The following is a 2917-nucleotide window of genomic DNA, read 5'->3' as shown; positions in this document are numbered from 1 at the left end:
ATATATATATATATATATATATATATATATATATATATATATATATATATATATATATACACACAAAATTATGTATTCATGTAGACATATATACATACACATAGACACTCACACATTATTAAAGCTTGTATCAATAAAAGCTATTAATTAATCATTTCGAAACCAACAAAATTTATTGCTTCTGGTGAATCAACAGATTTATCATAAAAGGATGTCACTGAAATGAACACTAATATCAGTTGTTGAAATTTATGAAGTAGGGAAGGTATATAAACTGGTAACAGAGTTGAAGGATATAGAACAAAGCATTAATCCACCAGATGTAAAAACAGCCAGGAAGTGAATGTAGAAGCAGAAATTGAAGGCATCCTGTTTTAAACACTAAAATATGGTGGGTGCCACACAAATTGATCAGAAACGACTTGGGTTTTGGCTCGGATTGGCTCAGGCCATTTTCAAGTATGATGTTTATAGTAACTGTGTCAATTGATTCAATGTTCTCAACAAGGACAGATGACAAGATGGGAGCTGGCAGAAACGTTAGCACGCCGGGTGAAATGTTTAGCGGTATTTCGTCTGCTGCTGCGTTCTGAGTTCAAATTCTGCCGAGGTTGACTTTGCCTTTCATCCTTTCGGGATTGATCAAATAAGTACCAGTTACGCACTGGGATCGATATAATCGACAATCCATTTGTCTGTCCTTACACACACACGCACACTCACACACACTCACACACACGCACTCACACACACATACACACACACTCACACTCTGTGTGTAGCCCCTTGTGGGCAGTAAAGAAATAAGATGACGAGATGGGAGGACATAGTTGAGAGAAAAATATGTTAGAATGAAAGTGCAGTGCATCATGACTAAGTGTTTTTATCCTTTCATTTTATGATGTCTTGCTATCGCCTGCAAACTTGATAAGATGAAATATATCCAAGAGTGATAAATGCAGATGCAAGATGGTAGGAATGCCGAAACATATTCTTCCAACTGTTCACTACCCAGAGACACAATCTGGTTCTTCTGACCCTTTTCAATGCTGCAAAGAACCAAATTACTCAAATCAACAATGGCAAGAAACCACAAAAGAAACCAGCCAGAGATTTCATTGTCTTTGTGCATTCAGAACAGCAGATCCATTCAAAGAAGAAAGTTCTTGTGAACAATGAAAAGTGGAATGGCTGTTGGACAGTGGCTGCAGATTTACCAGGGTGCCAAGGATTTTCCCCATTCCAATTGCAAAGAAACCAGATATTGTCATATGGTGTGAGGAAAAGAAAGTAGTAAATCTAGTCAAGTTAATGGTTCCTCATGAAGATAACATGGATGCTGCTTAAACTCAAAAGATCAACCGTTATGAACATCTCAAGGATTATGAAGACACAGGCTAGAAGGCAGATAATTATCCAATTGAAGTTGGATGTAGAGGATTCATTTAAAATGGTTGTTGTTGCTAGGCCTAATGCAGTGTAAAGCAAATGCCATCACAAGTGATATCTAGGCTACAATGGAGAAGGCAAGCCACTAGATTTGGTTAAAAAGAGACAATGAGTAATAGCTAAAATATTGAGTGAAGTCTAGTAACCAGTTGATCTAACAAGTGATGCTTGTGCACAATAAGTCATCAAGAGGAAGGCTCCGAAATGGTGCACATACTCTTCTGAAGACCCCTAAGCCTGCTAATGTCTGGTATGCAGAGCATTCATCTGGTAGCACTTGTATCTGAACCTGGTGCAGCTTTCCTGCTTACTAGCTCTGATTAAACTGTCCAACCTATGTCAGAAAACCACCATTAAATGATGATGATGAGGATACACACACACACCACCGTTATCAATGAATGTTTTACATGCTAGCATAGGTTGGACAGCTTGGCCAGATTCAGTGAGCGACAGGATTGTGCTGTGCTCCATATTAATTTCCATCTAGCAAATCCACTCATAAGGCTTTGGTCAGCCCAAGAGCCTATAATAGAAGACACTTACCCAAGCTACCATGCATAAAAATCGCAAGAATTTTCCTGATTGTATGAAATACCAACCTGAAAGATCAGTTGATTTGTTTATTTTAGATTGAGTCACAATTACCTATCTTGTACCATTTTGTTATGTAATGAAAACAACTTGTTATGTAATGAAAACCTAAGCTTTATATTTTGTAGTTAAAGCAATGAATGGAGTAGTTATTAGTTTATAAGTTGTGTCCCGTGAAAAGATAATTTTTACTGTAACCATAATAAAATTCCTTATTAATGTTATTTTGAAATGAATCCTTGTTCTTTCTCTCTTCCAGTTCTTGGTATTCCTGGTCTTAATATTCCTGCTTGAAGTTGCTGGTGTGGCTTATTGCTGTGTTAAAAGAGAGGAGGTAATATTGCTTTTGTTTTTAGTTGTTCTCTTATTGGTATTTTTATATATATAGATGCACACAGCCACATAGATGCATACACCCACACAGATGCATACAGCCACATAGATGCATACACACACATAGATGCATATACACACACATAGATGCATATACACACACATAGATGCATATACACACACATAGATGCATATACACACACATAGATGCATATACACACACATAGATGCATATACATACACATAGATGCATACACCCACATAGATGCATACACCCACATAGATGCATACACCCACATAGATGCATACACCCACATAGATGCATACACCCACATAGATGCATACACACACAGATGCATGCACACATATAGATGCATACACACATATAGATGCATACACACACATAGATGCATACACACACATAGATATATATATATATATATATATATATATATATATACATATATATATATATATCATCATCATCATCATCATCATCGTTTAACGTCCGCCTTCCATGCTAGCATGGGTTGGACGATTT

At 36.7% G+C, this 2917-nt stretch overlaps 1 protein-coding gene across 1 annotated transcript in view; it reads left to right on the top strand.

Moving 5' to 3' along the window:
* The window catches only part of LOC106871756 (tetraspanin-8), a 108490-nt gene that overhangs the window by 83104 nt on the left and 22469 nt on the right, over positions 1–2917 (top strand). Inside the window, exon 3 of the mRNA XM_014918391.2 lies at positions 2303–2377. Coding sequence (XP_014773877.1) covers positions 2303–2377 — 75 coding nt within the window. The remainder of the gene's footprint in view (positions 1–2302; positions 2378–2917) is intronic.

The sequence above is a fragment of the Octopus bimaculoides genome, chromosome 5 (assembly GCF_001194135.2).
Source record: "Octopus bimaculoides isolate UCB-OBI-ISO-001 chromosome 5, ASM119413v2, whole genome shotgun sequence".
NCBI lineage: Eukaryota > Metazoa > Mollusca > Cephalopoda > Octopoda > Octopodidae > Octopus > Octopus bimaculoides.
Note: the sequence above shows the minus strand (reverse complement) of the source record. Positions and strands in the feature narration are given on the sequence as shown.